Source organism: Emydura macquarii, unplaced genomic scaffold (genome assembly GCF_026122565.2).
Source record: "Emydura macquarii macquarii isolate MOO-44397 ecotype Brisbane River unplaced genomic scaffold, CSIRO-AGI_Emac_v2 contig_320, whole genome shotgun sequence".
NCBI classification, from domain to species: Eukaryota; Metazoa; Chordata; order Testudines; family Chelidae; genus Emydura; species Emydura macquarii.
In genome coordinates, this window is record NW_027130457.1 from 12,739,232 (window position 1) to 12,757,286 (window position 18,055).

Genomic DNA, 18,055 nt, shown 5'->3' on the forward strand with positions numbered 1-18,055 from the left:
GTCTGAGAGTAAACCAGTTCCAGAAGGAGTGGCAACTGATCAGCCAAATAACCTTGCTGCTCATGGAAGACACCAATCCACTAGGCAAATGGTCTAGGCCTGAGATTATTTACTTGTTTGCGCTGTGTAACTAAAGTCATACTGCACACTTGGCCTGGAAGTATTCCAAGTAACTCAAGAAACATTTTCATTTGTTTAGTCTTGCCTCAAGATTTGTAAAAAAAAAAAAAAAACTCCATTGTGAAGAGCTTCTGTAAAAGTAGTTACCTACATGCTGGAATCATTTTTAGCCACTGGGGATTTTTTGTGTGTAAACACACAAACAGGTAAATCTGAATTCCACACTGACTGCAGAATCAAAGCTCTCTTAAGCAAAACTAAACTGCAACATAACCCAGAGTTTGCTCTCTATAATACTTTAACAAAGTATCTTTTTGTGAGGAAAAACTATGCCTAAATTGTAAACAAGATATAACCTAAATACATCAGTACCTTGAAGCTGAGTAGGATCTGGCTTGTAGTTTAGGAAGATGTTCTGAAAAGAATAATAAAAAAACCATCAGTTATCATCACTGTCAATCAAAATTCATATTTTTAAAAGCAAATTTCCTTATGTCATATGAATAATACTGTGGAATAATAAAGAATTTTAAATATTTATTATTATTCTCCATTAGTACTTTGAGCATTCCACAGAACTTGACAGGGAAAACTAACAACTGAGTCCTGACTCAACCGACAAATACTATATGTTGGTAATTTGACAAATATTGAATATTGAGTACCAGACATTAATACCATATGGGCCCCGTTTAAGGAGGCCAACGACAAGCGGTGCCACAGAATCTTCTCATGAAAGAGAGGGGAGGAAGAGAAATACAACCACCAAGTTCCCCTTCCACAAGGGGAGGGCAGAAATATCACTGCAGAGGGATCATGGTAGGATGTACAGACCTGGTGCTACATCTCAGAAAACTCCCATGCTTTCATCTGCATTAATTCTTTACAACACATAATATTTCAGAAACCAAAATGCCCCAGGGCACTCCAATAAATGAAAGCTCCAGAATGCAGGAAATTTAGAGGTATGTGGGGAGAACACAACTAGTCGTATTTTTTATTATTCATTCAAATATAAGTATCTGCAAATATCAAGTATTTGCATATACAAGGCAAACTTTAGTAGAGTATTTGAACTAGCACTACATTGTACAAAATAAATGCTTTTCATGGTTGTTTTGTATAAGAACACCTACTGTTTTATTTCTTAAGAAAATTATTTTTATAAAAAGATATTTTTGTTTTATTTTTAACAGTTCTATTGGATATAGAGAAAAATAGAGGACCAGAAGAATAACATGAGAAGGCAAAACAATGAAGTGATGGAAAATGGGCCCTTCAGAATTTTAGTCTTTTTTAAAGCTAGTTTACAAATAAAAGCCCCTGATTCTAAAAATACTTATGCCAGTGCTTATCAATATGCACAGGAGCAGCCCGAAGTCAATGGGACTACTCACATGCATGAAGTTCAGCACGTGTGTAAGTGTTGACAGAATCAAGACCAAACAATACAGTGTGCAGACTAGATCTTTACTTCCAGATTATAATTTCAGTTTGATAACCATGGCTAGTGATATTCCCAAAGAAGCAGTAACTGAATAGTTTTATGGGTTTTTTAAATGTATAATCTGCTGAATTTTCAGAAATTAAACACAATTGAACTTAAATCAGCTACTTACCTATCAGCAGGTTAAGTGGAGGTCTGCATGTTGGAAAAGCATGGAGTAAATCCAATAAACAGACATTAAAATCTCTAATAAAATTGTTGTAATCAGAGGCTCCTTGTTTGCTGCATAGCTCCTGAAGCCTTCGCTTTTCTCTGGCATCACTGGTGTATTCTACGAGAGCTCGCAAAAATGCCTAGGGGGAAGGGAGAAGCAGGTTTTAATTTGGATGAATTTTACTGTTTGTATTTTCATGATGTTTGTTCATTACCTATGTGGAGATTTGCCCAACTATCTGGGAACAATTTGGATTACCTGTAAGTTAACGAATAATGCAATTTACTATCTGCTACAAACTTTCCATGAAATTTTTCCATTTCTCAACCACCTCTAGTGCCTGAGGCAGCCTAGCAGGTCATGAAATGTGATGTAGTCAGGTACAGGGTGGTGTGTACTGCTGTCTAAATCTAAAACTTCTTTAATGCTTTTAAGAAGGCTTCTTAAAGGTGGATTTGAACCTTAATTTCTTATTTGTAGGTTGCACTCGTAAGCAAACACCACCATAACACACATTAACTCAAGGGAAACACTGTTTTCTAAATTACAAAAACAAGAATAGAAGTAAAACTTTTGAGAGGTATTACGTGCAACGATAAGTATAGTATATACTGAACAGTGAAAATGTAATTATACTATTCTATTCGGTTCTCCCATATCCACACACAGTAATATGAGCTTCTCCTAAAGAAAAATAAGTTGTATATTGTAAGACAGTGAAAATCATGTTTTATACTATTTGCAGTGTTACATTTTCAAGATGACATTAAAATATACAGAGTTCATATAAAGAAACAGGTGACCCAAAATATTTAGTGTAATCAGAAATTTTATTCTTCACAAAGAATACTTTGAGACTTTGCTCAAAGTACATTCTAGTGCCAACCCTGTGCAGAAAACAGTTTTGACTATAAAGTTACATAAAGCATTCTGTTCACTGAACAGGCTATAAAGCAGATGAGTTATGAAAATTGTCTTCGGTGGTATTCCCTAACCACTACTCTAGTTATTTTCATTGCTGACACATATTTTGCAAAACTGTTTAATTCAGTTTTGAAAGGTTATGTCAATTAAAAGACTTTCTTCAATGGACTGTTGTGTAACACTGACATCTAGTGGATCCTGCTGTAAAAAAATACTCCAACTGCATGAGTAAGAGACATCCAAAAAACTCATTCCATTTAATTTCCCCTAAGTGTATCTCCAAATGTATTTTAACAGAACTGTATGGTACTGATGTGTTTTTTTAAAATATTTTAACTATTTCCATACATTAAGTGTAAAGGAAGTAATTTTCACTGGTTGTGAAATCAAATACCCCAATTGTATTGGCTCAGCTGCAAAATCTGTGGTGTATTTTGCCAAGTTATTGCAGAATTAAAGTACAGAAATGACTAAAATAAAAAACAAAATTGTTTGAATGTAGCAACCCACCCATTTGTAGTAATTTTCTAGTAACTGGAGATGTAACATGTAACATATACAGGATATCTTTGGATAGTGAGCACAGCTCGCTATTATACAAGTTAGGGCCACATTCTGTCATCCTCATGTTGAAGTAGCACCATATTCCATGAGTAGTTCCATTTATTTCAACAGGACCATTCACTGAGAAAGGTGCTACTGAATGTGAGTAAGGTTGTCAGAACCTGATCCTTAATTATTTCCCTCATGTGGCTTGCCTGGTTAAGGTGAAGCTGCTAAAAGGGGATAGCATTTTTTTAAAAATGCAAGATAAAGGTGGGCCTACTAATTGATAATGGCTTGTACACTAAGAAATATGGTAGTTGTAAGAAGAAAGATGAGAACAGATGTACTGCAGACAGCACAACCAGGTACTTTTGCAACACAACAAACAACTGTTTTATTGTTAGATTTCAGATCAATTGCTTTTGAATCAATCACTTCATTTTAAGCTTAATTGATCTATTCAGGTCAATGCCCTAGAAATAAGGGCATGTCTACAATGCACACTTCTTACAGCAGCGTGTAGAGAACACAAACTGCATCCCTGCAGTGTATGTATTAACAGCGGTATACACAGTGAGACATTGCTTAGGTGAATAAAACACGTCTGAACCCTGTGAGTATGTACACTACAAGATTCTCTAAATGCCAAAGCAGTTCTTCCCAAATCTACACTGCTATTTTTAGCAGTTTGATATCTTGCTCCCAAATCTTTCCCTGCCACAGGGAGTTGCTGGAGCTTTTCCCCATTGCCTGCTCGCTGCAAGAGCTTTCTCTGCACCATGTGACTACATGCCACAATGTGGACGCAGCCTGCTTTTCAATGGGGTGGGTAGCTACACATACCCTCTATACCATTGCTAGTGGCATGCGGTGTAGACATACTTTAGGTTTCTGCCCCTGGCAGCACAGCTGGTCCTCATATAGCATTTACCCTCTTGGTTCCTTAATAAGAGCTCAAACTTTTTTCTTTTTTTTTCTTTTTGGGAGATCAAATATTCTGAATTTGTTTATATAAAGTACATATGACTATTAAGAAAATCATATACATACACAGAAAGAAGAATACACCTTCAACACTTAATATCTGCTTATAGCGGGTAGTCTTTGAAAAAGTCTATAGCAGTTATTCACAAGGAAAAAATGAAAATCATTCTTCATTTTAAATTGCTTGTTGTTGTCATTTAATACTAAGACCTTCAAAAATAGTACTACAACTGTTCAAAAAAAGATTTTTCGTTTCAATGGCAATTATGAAAAGTAAAAACAATTAGTTTCAGGTCAGACCAAAAATAAAAATTTTTGAAATTTTCAGCAAATCAATGTAAAATGAACATTCATGTTGGGTTGAATAAAATTTTCATTTCTGCCTAACTTCAATACCTAGAAAGAAACTGGAACAAATTATTGAACAATTAATTTCTAAGCACACAGAAGATTAATAGGGCAATAAGTAATAACCAGCATAAATTTGTTAAGAACAAATCAGGCCAAACCAATCTAATTTCCTTCCTTGACAGAATTACTGGCCTAGTGCATAGGGAAGAAAGAGTAGATGTGATATATCTTGATTTTAGTAAGGCTTTTGACATAGTCACATGTAACATTCTCATAAGTAAAGTACGGAAATAAAGTCTAGATGAACTTATATAAGGTGGGTGCACAACAGGCGGAAAAATTGTACTCAAAGTGTGGTTATCAATGGTTCGTTGTCAATCTGGGAAGACCTATCTAGTACGAGTCTATCTGAGTCCAGTACTATTCAATATTTTCATTCATAACTTGGATAATGGAGTGAACAGTATGCTTATAAAATCTGCAGATGATACCAAGTTGGAAGGAGTTGCAAGTCCTCTGTAGGATAAGATTAGAATTTAAAATAACCTTGACAAATTGGAAAATTGGTCTGAAATGTTCAAGATTAAATTTAATAAAGAAAAGTGCAAAGCATTTAACTTGGGAAGAAAAATCAAATGCACAAATACAAAATGGAGACTAACTAGCTAGGTAGTAGTACTGCTGAAAAGGATCTGGAGGTTATAATGAATCACAAATTGAATAGGAGACGATAATGTGATGCAGTTGCAAAAATAGACTATTATCATTCTGGGGTGTATTAACAGTTGTGTCAAGTAAGACACAGGAGGTAATTGACCCACTCTACTCAGCACTGATGAGGCCTCAAGCTGGAATACAGTATCCAGTTTTGGGCACCATAATTTAAGATAGATGTGGACAAATTGGAGAGTGTCAAAGAGAGCAACAAAATGATTTAGAAAATATGATCTGTGATGAAAGATTATAAAAAATCGGACATGTGTGGTCTTGAAAAAAGAAGACAGAGAGAGCTGATAACAGTCTTCAAATATGTTAAGGGCTGTCATAAAGAGAACAGTGATCAGTTCTCCATGTCCAACAGAAGTAGGACAAGTAATGGGGTTAATTTGCAGCAGGGGAGATGCAGGTTAGATACTAGGCAAAACTTTCTTACTATAAGGATAGTTAACCACTGCAATAAGTTATCAAGGGAGGTTGTGGAATGCCTGTCACTGACAGTTTTTCGGAACAAGTTAGACAAATATCTGTCAGGAATGGTCAGGGATACTTAGTCATGCCTTAGTGACGAGGGCTGGACTAGGTGACCTCTCGAGGTTCACTCCCGCATTTTCTATGATGCTATGAAATGTTTCTTTTTGACAAAAATCAAAACTTTTTTTGTTTAGAACACTATTGAACACTTTGAACACTATTAAACCTTTTTTATTTTTTTAAGAAACAAAAACAAAAAGACATTTCAAATTGAAAACTTGAAATGTTTCATTTAGAAAATGTGGCAAAACATTTCACTAAAAAATGTTAATTGAAAAAGTTTCACCCAGCTCTACATACCACCTTCATTCTCTGTGAGATCTCACAAGCAAAGAAAGCCAGAGGAGTGTCTCAGTGCTTGGACAGAAGACCTCCATAGGGAAACCCAGGATTCTGCAGGAAGCAGTGTGAATAATTCAAGAGATAGCATTCTTATCTCCAATTCAGAGCACTGGCCCATCTAATCTAGTATCCAATCTCTGACAGCAACCAGTACCAATTGCTTTAATGGTATACAGAAACCCTGTAGCTTGCCCATTGGGGAAGTTTCTTCCTATCCCTCACTAGGGGATATCTTATGCCCTGAAGCATGAGGGTTCATATACCCTTTTAAAAAAATAATTATGCTATGTAATTAGAGCAGATTAAAAAAGGAAAAAATATGATTTTTCAAACTCTTTTTTTAACTTTCAAATTCAAAATTCAAATTAAAAAAACAAAACGAGCTCCAATCCAGTGTAACTGTGAATGTTCAAATGTCCCATCCCTTTTTGAATGATATTAAGTTGTTTTTACATTTCTCTTCACATGAAAGACTCTCCATTCCTCCAGTTATGTTTGTGTTTGCTACCCATCTCTGGACCTCTTCTATTTCTTCTGTATCTTTATTGATACAAACTATTAATAATAGCAATCAACTGAAACCCAGCATAGCAATAGGAGGCTACTGCATTTTGGATTAGATAAAATACATCACTTATAATCTCATCATGTCAGAATAACAGTGTTACCTTGGTGTTCAGATTGGGCAATTGTATTCTACCTTACTGAATCCCTTTTGTTATTTCAGTTACATGTGGGAATCCTCACTGATCTGCACTAACATTTGATTTAATGTTGCTGATATGTCTGCAACTGAGCATGTGAATAAATACTTGTAGTTTAACTTGTTACAGCTGTAATTCATTCAGAGAGCATTTGAAATTAAATGTTATTTTTATTTTTATAATTGGTTTACTTCTTTGCAAATCACAAGCCCTTACTGTAGCCAAGATATTGCAGGGATACATAGGTAAGAACTGGTCTTAATGTTTTATTATTATTTATTAAGCACCAATGTGCTTGGGGCTGTTCAAGGCCATCCACGGTCCCTACTCAAATGACTTTGTACTATAAGGGTCCCATTCATGTTTCCCTTACACAGGTAGAACCTGCATAGAGAGATGCAGTTTGCTGAGAGTCTTACTTGTCCTTCCACTAAGGATTGCAAAACGTATCTTAAGGATATACAGGCAAAATAGATGTGTACCTCTTGCCTCAGCTCTGCTGCCCAGTTCCACTGACTCCCTCTGTCCCTTGGACAACACAGTTTATAGAGGTGAAATCAAGGCTGCTTAATACAGCCTCAAACTATATTAGCTCATGCATGTTTCCCCTGTGTGTCAGACAGATATTGCCTGGAAGGAACCTAGCCAACCCCTCTACCCCTCTCTGATCTCTAGCACCAGAAGTCTCATACAGGAACTTCTGCAGGGGATAAAGCAAATAGTGGCAGAACTCCCCTTTATGCAGGCACCTGTTCTCTTTCATGCATGAATGTGAAGAGGAGCATTATGTAAATAGAAACTGACATGAAAGTATGGCACCCTGACAACCTACACAGTTTTTGTGGATCTAGAACCAAGAGAATGATTAAAGAATTGGAAAATATACTTTACAGAGACAGACTCAAGGAGCTCAATCTATTTAGCTTAACAAAGAGAAGGTTAAGGAGTAACTTGATTACAGTCTACAAGAACCACAAGGGGAATAAATATTTGATAATGGGCTCTTCAATCTAGCAAAGAAAGGTATATATAATATGATCCAATGGCTGGAAGCTGGAAGTAGACAAATTCAGGCTGGAAACAAGCTGTAAATTTTTAACAATGAGGGTAATTAACCATTGGAACAGTTTACCAAGGCTCATGGTGGATTCTCCATCACTAGCAATTTTTAAATCAAAACTGGATGTTCTTTTAAGAAATATGCTCTCGGAATTATTTTGGGTGAGTTCTATTGCCTGTGTTATATAGGAGGTCAGACTGGATTATCACAATGGTCCCTTCTGGCATTAAAATCTGTAAGACCTTTCCTCAGAAATAGCAAAGCAATATATAAAAACCTTTTTGGGAATTGCTCTTATTTCCAGACACCAGGTAAGAATAAATTCCACAGTACTTCCTTCAGGTATATGCTGTGGCCGAGCTGCTCCTGTGGAGTGTAGAAATGAAAATTAGTTAATTAATTAAAACCAACAGCAGTTTCATAATACATTTGGTCTTTAAAGAAATATCAGAGTTAAACTGTGCTCCATATTCAGAATTATTGGCATTTGTACTGAATAGCTAGACAAATATTCTCTACTGAAGAACCTACTATAGAACTCAAGGTTATTGAAAAGGTGTGAAATACAATAATAGGTTTCATTAAACACACAGTGCTATAGATTTTACCACTGAGTCTTCAAGGCCTTGTTGCCAACTCCCCTATGATGGAAAAAAAAACCCATGGAGAGGAAACATTTGAGGTTCTCCAAACAGATGTTTTCCTCTATACTCTTCATTGTGGTGGAAGGCCTTAGGATGGCTATGGATCGTGGAAGCTGCAACTCTGCCCCACTTCACTGATCTTTAAGATTATGTCTTTACTGAAGAGTTAGCTCAAGTTAACTCCTCTCGAGTTAGCCTAGTTACAGTGGGTAGCCACTCGGCAAAATAATACTCAAGTTGCACAGAGTGACTGTATTAGCAGTTGACAAGCAGCATGAAATTAGCTCATGCCAACTCAATGGCATTTCTCTCGAGGGGAGGGTGAGATTAGGGGGGAAAAGCAGGGCAGAGAGACTCCTTCCTTTTGACTCTGATTTTTCTTAGCCTAGCTCACTCCCTAAAGCCTGAAGGCACACCATCTCCTGCTAATGTCTGAGAAGTAGAAGCAGAGCTGAGGCAATCTTCTCAAAAGGCAAACACAGCCCCTCGGACATGGCTGGGAATAAGATACATTACTGAGCCTGTTAATTTAAAACATCTGAAATAAAGTTTGGCATTTCCTTTGGAAAAGCCCGGTAGCTGGGAGGTCTGGCTAGTGGGAGGACGGAACAATCCTGAGGAAACTTCAGAGACTGAGGCAAACCCCTAGTGCCAGTGACTGCAGATCTGGTTCTGCCCCACAAGCTGCAAACAGCCTAAAGTACCAACTGTAATTGATCTGTGGACCCTTAACACACAGAACGGAAAACTTCTTAATGATAATTTCTGCTAGCAGTGTATCCCACAATTCTGGACATCTGGGCTGCTCTCTTCTCTCTGCAGCTCACAGAGGTGGATCAGCGTTTTGGCACCACATGCTCTGGCCACACTTCCTCTGACCCACTTGCAACTATGAGTTATTCCCAAACTGTAAAACTACATAACGTCAAAAACAAATATTCCAGAGATGATGAAATAAGTATGTACATTAGACCAAGGAAGACAGTCATATGGTAATGATCCAACCATAGTGGGTAGAACTGTGGGAGACGCTGCAAGCAGAATGAAAATCATCAGTAAGAAATTTTCTGTTCTACAGCCCAGCATCTCCCACAATTCTGGACATCTGGGGAATAGCGAGCAGTGAATAGATGTAGGGAGGATTACAAAACAAAAGTTCTGTAGGAAAGAAGTATCCCCCTTTTCATGAGCTCCCTCAAAAGTATATTACTTCTGGACCACCACCTGCAGCAACTTCCTGCCAAAGGAGGTCTCCGCAGAAGAGAGAAAGTCCACCTTGCAGTGTGTAATGAAGGTGTTAAATGCAGACCAAGTGGCCACTCCACAAATATCTGAAGCGGACACACTTGCTCGTTCCACCCATGATATTGCTAAGGAACTTGGGAAATGAGCACTGATCCTTTCTGGGACAGAAATCTCTGATATATAGGCTTCCAATATACGAATCCACCTAGCAGTGGAGGACTTGAAAGCATTTCAGGTGGAAGGAAAAAAACAGGGAGCCCAATATTCTTGTGGAATCTGTATGCTTGAGATAGAATTCAGAAGAGTGTTGAAAACCTAAGGTGTACCACACCTTTTCAGTTGGATATTGTGATTTTGGACAGAATAAAGGAACCACAAATTCTTGGGAAATGTGGAAGGAGGAATTTACCTTAGAAAGACAGGATTCTGGTGCTCTTAGCACCATTTTATCTTCGTGTAACACAAAGTATAGATAAGGCTGCCAGCTCTCGAGAGATGTGACAGCTACTAGGAAACTAGTCTTAATAGATAAATAAAAGATTGATACTGAAGCCAGAGGTTCAAAGGGATGGCTTTTGTGAAAGCTCTCAAAACTAGCAAAAGGTCCCATTTTGGGAAGAGCTGACTGACTGCTGGTGTGATTTATCGGACTGCTCAAAGGAATGTGGCTATTTGTGGACTGTCTGCCAGGGAGCTGAAGGATTTTGTGAATAGCCTGCTACTAAGAGCAGACATCTGACATGCAATGATACTGAACTGAAGGCCTCTGTCCATACTTTCCTGGAGAAAGTCAAGAATGGTTAGAATTCCTGGAATTCTGGGATTTCCCATTGTGCTCTTGGCACTAGTTGTTGAATCCGGTCCAGCTACTTTTAGTGTCAATACTTTCCTAGATGAAAACAATGTCTGAATGTCTCATGAGGACAGACCAAGACCTTCTAGTGCTTCCCTCTCAATAACAGGCTGTTTGTTGAAGTTGTTTTGGGTTGAGATGAAGAAGAGTACTTCGCAAGAGGATGTCCTGTATCCATGGAAGCTGGAGCAGTAGCTTCAGTGTCTGCTCTGAGAATCAAAGTCTCCTTGGCCAATGAGGAGTTATCAGTATTACCTGACACCTGTTCTCATTTTATTTTCCAGTAGTGGAAAAGGTGGCCAACTGCGCGATAAGGCATCTGGGGTCTACCTCCCTTGTGAAGTATTTTGGCCTATTTGCGTTTGTACAATTCATGAACAGATCAGTCAAAGACAGGCCAAACATCTGAACAATGAGACTGACTCCTGATTCTGGCCCCATTCGGATTTGTTAACCCAGTGCCTGCTGAGCCAGTCTGCCTTTTGGTTCAGATCCCCTTTGATGTGGATTGCTCTGAAGGAAAGGAAGAACTGTTCCACTCATATCATTTTTCACTCACCTCATTATTTCAATTGTAGTGCCAGACTCCTTAGTCCACCCTGGTTGTTTAAACATGCTTCCATAGTCATATTATCTGAATGAACCAGGACATGGTTCCCCTTTAGGGTAGGCTGGAACCTTTGCAGCAATAGCTTATCTGCTCTCAACTCTCCAAGATTTATGCTATGAGCCTTTTCCTCTTAGCTCCAGAGGCCATGGGCTATTTGGACTTCTAATGAGCTCCCCAGCCTTCTAGAGTGGTGTCAGTTGCCAGGACTAAAGGATCTGGAAGGCAGATGGACATATCTGCAGACATTGTTATGGGCTGGCCACTCTTGTAAGGAATTGTATACCTGTGTTTGAGCTCCTACTTGATCTTTTGTGTGTTCTAGAAATTGGTGCCAAACCTTTAGCATGAAGGCTTGAAGACTTCTGATATGTGATTGTGCCTGTGGAATGATCCCTATGCATAAGACCAGGAGAACTAGCAGTTGGAGGCACAGTGTTATGATAGGCCTCCTACGGCTCTAGGGCAAGAAAATAAATTTCTGGATGGAACAAGAGAACTTTTCCTGGTACTGATGATGAAGCTATGCTCTTGGAGGAGAATCAACATCTGAGACATGGCCTTGTATGCTGCTGACTGCAATGGAGCTTTGATCAGGATGTCGTCCAGGAAGGGGGACAAGGAGTTCCCTGAGACCTGAGTCTGGCTATTATCACCACCTACATCTTTGTTAAAACCCTGGAGGCCAAGGACCCAGTGAGCAGGAGAGTTCAGTATTGATGTTTCCTGCCATAGGTGAATTTCAGAAGTGAGCAAAGGCACAGTCTGATGGGGATATGGAGATATGTGTCTACTAGATCTACGAAGTCAGGAAGTCCCCCTGGGACAGGGATGGCATCGTGGAGGCAAGGGTCTCCACCCAAAACTTAGTTTTCTTCATCCACTTGTTGAGCCTTTGGAGGTGGGGAATGGCTCTGATATCTCCCCTGTACAATGAAGAGAATGTAGTAGAACCCAGAGAACCTTTCTTCTGTGGGAACATGGTTTATCAGTCCCATATCCAGGAGATATTTCTTTCTGGACCAGATTGTTTATGGGGTCATTGAAGCTGGGTGATTGAATAAAGAATAGATGTGGTGGAGCCCACAGCTGAGGGAGTATCCCAGCTCATTATTTCCCTGACCAACTTGTCTGTGGTCAATGAAAACCATTCCTCTAGGAAATAGGGAATCCTGCCCCCTAGCTTCAACTCTGGACCAAAGGCTATGCAATCTTTGTCATATTTGGGGGGTGGGGGGAGAAGGGGAGAGGAGAAGGCAGACCTTGATTCTACTGTTTTCCCTTGGGGAATCTGTTGTCCCTTCACTGGTACCTCTGTGAGTATAAGGAGTGAAAGGAGCACCTCTCTGAGGGATGGCCTATATTCTCTCGAGACAACTTACTGGGAAAGGGAGAGACTGGATTTTGCTAAATGGTCAGCTACCACTTACCCAGCTTTTCTCCAAAAAGGAGGGGAGACTGTAAACTTGGCTGACCATAGGACCTGCTTTAGAGTGAATATCCACCTTCTAGGGTTGGAACCAGAGGTGGCACCTAGCTACTGAGCTGGAAGCCATGGCTCAGCCTGAGAACCTCATTGCATCCAAGGAAGTATCAGCTACAAATGATGTTGCTAGGGAGACTTTCTTTAAAGTGGAGCCAAATTCTGGGAAATCTCTGTCCTTAAGGGCTTTGAGATTTTCCAGCCAGGAGCAAGATAATCTTGCAAAGCAGGTAGCAGCCAGGGGGATTCAGAGGTGGCAGCAGGCTTCAAATGCCTTTTTGAGAGTGGGTTCCATCTTTCTATTCAGGGGGGCCTTACAGTAAAACTCCCCTTCAGAGGGAGTAACCACATCCCTGGCAAGGGACGCTGGCATCAACTTATGGTGTCTCAGCACCATTAGTCCTTTGGTTCTTGAATATTATAGTGCCTGAGGTCACTCTTGTTAATATGCTTGCCTTACCAGGCTTGTTCCATTCATCCTTAATCACTTCCACAAAGGAGGAGTGAAAAGGTCTTGCAGTCTTGGGGAAGATTTTGAGGGGAGAAGAGCACTGGGAAGCTAACTCACAGGAACCTGCTCACATTTCAGAGTCAGACAGCTCACCTTCCTCAGTGGAAGAGAAGGGAGAAGAGGAGGAGGAGGAAGATTCATATATCCTGGATGTTTTGTACTTTTTCTTTTTAGATTTTTTTTTTTTTAACCTTTTTTGTGCCCTTAGGGAGGTAGGTGCTCTGCTGCAACTTTGATGAGGTCTTTTGCTGCTTGCCTTCCTTAGGACCTGAAGCTCTTTTGAAAGTTCTGCCTCAGTATCCTTCCTCAGTGGTCCCATTCCCCCTGGGTGGAGGGAACTTGTAAAAGCCTCATGATCAACTTGGGAGAGAGGGAGCTTATGGAAAGCCCTAATACTTTCCCCAAGGTGCTCAGGACTAACTTTAAGACTGAGCAGAGGGATAACCTATAGCCCCACAAGCCTCTATTCTTTGTTTTGCAGGGATCCCTGGGACTTACCTGCTGAGTCAAGTGATCAGGGTCATCCTCATTTTTGGAGCTTCTCCTTATACTCTGCACTAGGGTTCCTGGTCCATTTTTTCCTTCACTGGAGTCGTGGCTGCCTCGGTAAGTAGGGGACTACACTCGCCTGTCTGACTCGCAGCTGTAGAACCTAACTGAGTTAGGGATGGAGGGCTAGAGGCAGGCTGGGCACTAGTTGCCATCTTCTGGGCCTAGGAAGGCTGCCTCATCATATAAAGCACTGCTTGGATTTGACCCAGTGCTTTCTTGGCTGCTCTGCCATGACTGTAAGGGTAAGAGGAGCCAGCAGGGAGATACTGCAGGGGAGGCTCAGGGAAGGTTAGACCCCTGAGGGGTTAGCTGACAAGGGAGGAGGCAGAATGCTGAAAAGGGAGAACACTGGTCCCCAATGCCCAAAAAACTGGGCAGAAAAGTTAAAATAGAAGGAGTAGGCCAGGAGCAAAAAAGACCATGAAGGCAGAGAATCTGTCTGCAAGTGGGAGCAGAGGGGGTGGCCAGACGGTGCAGTGCCATAACACAATCCACTTCTGTGAGCTGCAGAGAGATGAGAGCAGCCCAGACAGCCAGAACTGTGGGAAACACTGGGCTGCAGAAGGAGAATTTTTTTAAAAGTTAGGAGCAAATTAAAATAGTTGATAATTGACTTCAACCATAGCAGCAGTCTCTATAGTTCATACACATGTGCCACATATACTCAAGACATAAAAACAACCAAGTAAGAAACATACCCATAGTTCCTACTGAAGATTTTTAAACAGCAGTAGATCACAAAAGCATAATCCTCCCTTTTCATTATTATTTATACTGGGCAATATCTGAGCACAGCATTTCACAGATCAATAAAAACACAACATCCCTAAATGCTGCACAAACAATAGTTTTACTTTTTTTCTGGGTGGTGCCAAATTTAGTGCTTGTGAAAAGTGCTGCATTAATAACCCTAGAAATTGAAGTTTTCTCGTTACTTATCACACAGCCTGGACAGACTGAGCAACTGCAGTTCAAGCCTCCCCTCAGTGTCCTACTAATGAGCCTTGAATCTGACTTGGAGGGGCTACACACTCTTGGGGTGTGTAAACAGTGGAATGAACATGGAGACTGAACTACATTTTAAGACCTCAATCCTTGGGTTTAGCTAAGCTGTGCCACTCCAGCTGGGGATTTCCATAACACTGCTGAATCCCAGCAAGTTCTTTAGGACAGCTTTATCTACATGTTCTTTGGCAAACCTACCATCAACTAATAATTAGCAAAATATATAAAGAAGATGTTTCTATTGCCATCTGAGTCAAGACTAGGCAAATTAATCTTTAGTCAATGTGCTGTGTTTGCTGATTGTAATAAATGAAGGTTACTTACTTGTAACTGAGGTTTTTCCAAGATGGACTCTGCATATTCACACTTTTGGGATATGTGCCAGCTCTATTGAACTGTGCAGCCTTCTATTAGTAATGCCTATTAGAGCATTCACACACCCCATTCCCATCCCTTCCCTCAGTTTTCAAGCACTTTCTGATGGTGGGGCTATAGAAGTGTGGAGGGGAGAAGGGACACACAAGCAGTGGCACCTCAGTTCCTTCCATTGCTAATCACAGAATCACAGGACTGGAAGGGACCTTAAGAGGTCTTCTAGTCCAGTCCTCTGCACTCGAGGACTAAGTATTATCTAAACCAGCAGTTCCCATACTCTACCACATTGCTTACCACCAACATAAAATGCCACCACCAATTTTTTAACAGACTGTATATGAAAACTGTCTTAAAACCTAAGTGTTGTTAAAACACATTGTATCAATAGCATAGCTATGTATATAAAAAGCTGTAGTCTTGCAAAATATTAATAAATACATTATAAACTTGCCCCATCAGACATGGTGGAATGAAATTTTTTTTAAAATAATTCTGCACTCTTAGAGCATGTCTTCACTGACGGTGGCAAATTACTGCCGTCAGATCGATTCTTCAGGATCAACTGAGTGGAAGTAGAGACCTACTCAATCGATCTGGAAATCGACTTAATAAATCCACTCCTGGAAAAAGAGTAATGCTGCGTCAACGGGAGGGCAGCATAGTGGGGACAACGCACTCATTAGAATTTAGGAAGTCGATGGGAGATACTCTATGTAGCTTGCGTATCTCCCGTCGACTGCTACCAAATTTCACTGTAAGTGTAGACCAGGCCTTGATTAATTGGTGGACGCGTACCACTGGGAGAGGGCCTGCGTAACACAGGTGGTATGTATACCACAGTTTGGGAACCGCTGATCTAGACCATCCCTGACAGGTGACTGTCTAACCTGCTCTTAAAAACCTCCAATGATGGAGATTCCACAACTACCCAAGGAAATTTTTTTCAGTCTTTAACTACCCTGACGGTAAGGAAGTTTTTCCTAATGTCCAATCTAAAACTCCATTGCTCTAATTTAGGGCCATTGCTTCTTGTCCTATCTTCAGAGGTTAACAAGAATGATTTTTCTCCCTCCTCCTTGTAACAATCTTTTATGTACTTGAAAAAGTACATACTGTTATGTCCAATCATTTGAAATAGTTACAGTCTTCTCTTCTTCAGACTAAACAAACTCATTTTTGTCAATCTTTCCACATAGGTCATGTTTTCTAGACCTTTAAACATTTTTGTTGCTCTCCTTTGGACTTTCTCCAACTTATCCACATCTTTCCTGAAATGTGGCACCCAGAACTGGACGCAATTACTCAATAATAATGTAGACCTGAACAGGGGCTCAAAACACAAGTAACCTTCATCTATTTCCAATGCCCACTCAAAAACCAGGCCATAAGGTAGAGTGAGCCCAGTTTGGGATTCTTGGTCTTCCCTCTGTTCAGGGTTAGGAGATCCAGGAACAGGTAGATCTTGATTGATGGGCCAGCAGACATTGTTAGAAATTCCATGAGCCAGAACATCTTGGCCACTGAGGTGCCAGGGGAACGATGTTGGTTTTGTTGCGGCATATCTTCCCTATGAGCTGCAGAAGCAGCAGAATGAGAGGAAAGGTATATCTGAGTCTGTTTGACTAGGATATCAGCAGAATGCCACCTTGAGAGTCGCAACTCATGGCTCCCCTGGAGCAACATAGGGTGAGCTGTCTTAGTTTGGGATACAAAGAGATTCCATAGCGGAGTATCGCACTGTGTGAATATCTCACTTAGGACCCTGTTGTGAACTTCCCACTCATGATCTACTGAGAAGCTTCAGATTAATTTATCTGCCAGAGAGTTATGAATACTGGGAAGGTACAAGAACTGTATTGTGATACTCCTCCCTGTTTATTTAGATAGGCCACTGTAGTGATATCCTCCAACATTATCTGTATATGGAGTGAGTGTATAAGTGGAGGAAAGCACTGCATGCAAGGCAGGCCACTCAGTTCCAGTAAAGTTTCTACATAATCTGGCCTCTCAGATGCCCTGAGCAGTGAGAACTCCACCCTAGAAGGGAGATCTGTCACAATGGCAGCCCTGGGTATGGGAATGCTGAAGGGAACTCCCACCATGACCTTTACCGGGTTCGACCACCATGTTAAGGAAGTAACTCCGGCGAGAATGACCACCCTGCAGATGATGTGGTCCTTTAATTCATAGATCAAGTGGAGCTAAGCCTGCAAGTATTGCAAATGGAGTCTGGCAAAATGAATCATATAGGTACATGCAGCCATATAACCTAATAGTGAGCAGCACTTATGCACTGGATTGAGGATGATGTGTGAAATCAGGTTGCTCATTGCATGAAGCCCTTCTGAGGGGAGTAACACTCTTGTGGAAACAGAGTCCAACCTTGCCCTATAAAATGTATTGACCTTGGGAGGTAACGAACAGACTTTTCTTTATTCACATAAATGCCTAGGTCTGTTAAAAGTTGTATGAGAAGCCCTGTCACCAACCTGACCTCTTGACGAGATTTGCCAGGGATGGGAATACCATATAGCCCTAGTGTCTCATCTTCACTGCTACTACAAAGAAAACATCTGTAAATATTCTGGGCACCACAGCCAGCCCAAAAGGGAGGATTCGAAATTGGACGTGTTCCTGGCCTAGCACAAAATGCAGGAAACTCCCATGTGATGGGTGAATGTCCATAAGGAAATATGTGTCTGTAGCAGGTTTGTGCAGGCCCCCTACTGATCAGTTCCTCTGTGCCCATAAACCATGCAGAGACGTCAGCTTCGTACTCCCATCAGTGCTCTTTATTTACAATTTATATCCCACACCATCTATTAATATACAGTCCG

The 18,055-nt window shown here is 40.4% G+C and overlaps 1 protein-coding gene across 4 annotated transcripts in view; it reads right to left on the bottom strand.

Annotated features, from left to right (window-relative positions):
* Positions 1-18,055, bottom strand: part of MTRR (5-methyltetrahydrofolate-homocysteine methyltransferase reductase) — a 76,867-nt gene that overhangs the window by 28,480 nt on the left and 30,332 nt on the right. For all 4 annotated transcript variants that reach the window (XR_010916498.1, XM_067529555.1, XM_067529533.1 and 1 more), the window contains 3 exons: positions 8,221-8,309; positions 1,740-1,920; positions 493-535 (listed from right to left, as the gene is read on the bottom strand). Coding sequence is in view for 3 of the 4 variants with exons in the window: in XM_067529555.1 (XP_067385656.1) it covers positions 493-535; positions 1,740-1,920; positions 8,221-8,309 (313 nt within the window). In the remaining variant the exon portion in view is untranslated. The remainder of the gene's footprint in view (positions 1-492; positions 536-1,739; positions 1,921-8,220; positions 8,310-18,055) is intronic.